This window comes from Bison bison, unplaced genomic scaffold (genome assembly GCF_000754665.1).
Source record: "Bison bison bison isolate TAMUID 2011002044 unplaced genomic scaffold, Bison_UMD1.0 scf7180017864139, whole genome shotgun sequence".
In the NCBI taxonomy this organism is placed as follows: Eukaryota; Metazoa; Chordata; class Mammalia; order Artiodactyla; family Bovidae; genus Bison; species Bison bison.
In genome coordinates, this window is record NW_011494711.1 from 6,243,014 (window position 1) to 6,244,816 (window position 1,803).

At 36.2% G+C, this 1,803-nt stretch overlaps 1 protein-coding gene across 4 annotated transcripts in view; it reads right to left on the reverse strand.

Moving 5' to 3' along the window:
• Positions 1-1,803, reverse strand: part of NMI (N-myc (and STAT) interactor) — a 25,284-nt gene that overhangs the window by 15,072 nt on the left and 8,409 nt on the right. For 3 of the 4 annotated variants that reach the window (XM_010839969.1, XM_010839968.1, XM_010839966.1), the window contains 2 exons: positions 1,157-1,246; positions 309-404 (listed from right to left, as the gene is read on the reverse strand). In XM_010839969.1, coding sequence (XP_010838271.1) covers positions 309-404; positions 1,157-1,240 — 180 coding nt within the window. In that variant the 5' untranslated portion in view covers positions 1,241-1,246. Of the gene's footprint in view, positions 1-308; positions 405-1,156; positions 1,249-1,803 lie in introns of all 4 variants that reach the window. The other variant, XM_010839967.1, reaches the window with a different exon arrangement.

Below are 1,803 nucleotides of genomic sequence, written 5' to 3' on the forward strand. Positions count from 1 at the left end.
TGTATACGAGACAGCAAAAGAGACACTGATGTATAGAACAGGCTTATGGACTCTGTGGGAGAGGGAGAGGGTGGGAAGATTTAGGAGAATGGCATTGAAACATGTGAAATGTCATGTATGAAACGAGATGCCAGTCCAGGTTCAATGCACGATGCTGGATGCTTGGGGCTGGTGCACAGGGACGACCCAGAGGGATGGTATGGGGAGGGAGGAGGGAGGAGGGTTCAGGATGGGGAACACATGTTTTAAAATTATTAAATTAAAAATTAAAAAAAAAAAATGAGATACAAAAATAATTAAAGGGGTACCTGGGAGGTCCTGGTGGTCTCCTGTAACTCAGCTTCAAGTTTTTTGATCTCCTCCTTTAACTGAATATTTTCCTTTGTAATTTCACTAATTAATTTCTAAAAAATAAAATAACAGTCCAAATTTAAAGAGCCTCAACCTCATTTTCCAAATGAGTTAAAGAAGAAAAATTTCTCTCTCTGAACAAGGCAAAGAAAGAACATTAGATAGTCTCAGAATAAATATGATCACATGAATAAACATTTATATAATGTTATACATCATTATCTGTTGATTTTCCTACCACTGCCAATGATTATTATCTCTATCATACAAACAAGGAAACCACCTTTCGTGCTAGACCAAGGTCACAGAAATGTTTATAGTAGAGCAAGGATTGAGACCCATGGCTTCTGAATCTTAGCTCAGTGCTCTACCAACTCGTTCCTAGCTATTTGTGACTCAAACATGAATTTTAAATTGCACCATAATTGTGGACATATGTTAGTCTGGGGCAATTAAAGATTTTTTTTCCACAGTATAGCTTAGGTAGTTTAAAGCATAGCCTCCATTCCATCTTGGGTCTGATCATATAATTGTTAACAAAGCTCTTAACTTCTAGGTGCAAGTCAAAGAAATGAGAGGAAGTGAAAAAGCAGTTAATGTGAGTTGCGTAAGAAAAAGAATAGAAATGTGATTCTTCTTGTCAGTCTTGAATACTAGAAGTAAAAAAAAAAAAAAAAAACTGAAAACCCTAATATCCTCCCAAATTCAAGCTAATGTTAGACAAAGACATATGAAACATGCCTCACTGCAAAACCAATAGATATAAGTCAATTTTTAATAGTACTCAGTAATTTTTCCTTTTTACCTGGTTTTGTTTATCTTTCATAATTTCTTCGGCTTGCTCACATTCCTTAAGAACTTGTTCTTTGTTATCTTCATCAGCTGCCATGACTCCCTAATTATTATAAAAAATAAATACTTCACAAACTAGTATAGCCACTATGGAGAAGTGTGTGGAGATTCCTTAAAAAACTGGAAATAGAACTGCCATAAGACCCAGTAATCCCACTGCTGGGCATACACACTGAGGAAACCAGAATTGAAAGAGACATGTATACTCCAATGTTCATTGCAGCACTGTTTACAAAAGCCAGGACTTGGAAGCAACCTAGATGTCCCTCAGCAGACAAATGGATAAGAAAGCTGTGGTGCATATACACAATGGAGTATTACTCAGCTATTAAAAAGAATGCATTTTAATCAGTTCTAATGAGGTGGATGAAACTGGAGCCTATTATACAGAGTGAAGTAAGTCAGAAAGAAAAACACCAATACAGTACATTAACGCATATATATGGAATTTAGAAAGATGGTAACGATGACCCTATATGTGAGACAGCAAAAGAGACACAGATGTAAAGAACAGACTTTTGGACTCTGTGGGAGAAGGCGAGGGTGGGATGATTTGAGAGAATAGCATTGAAACATATATATTATCATATGTGAAACAGA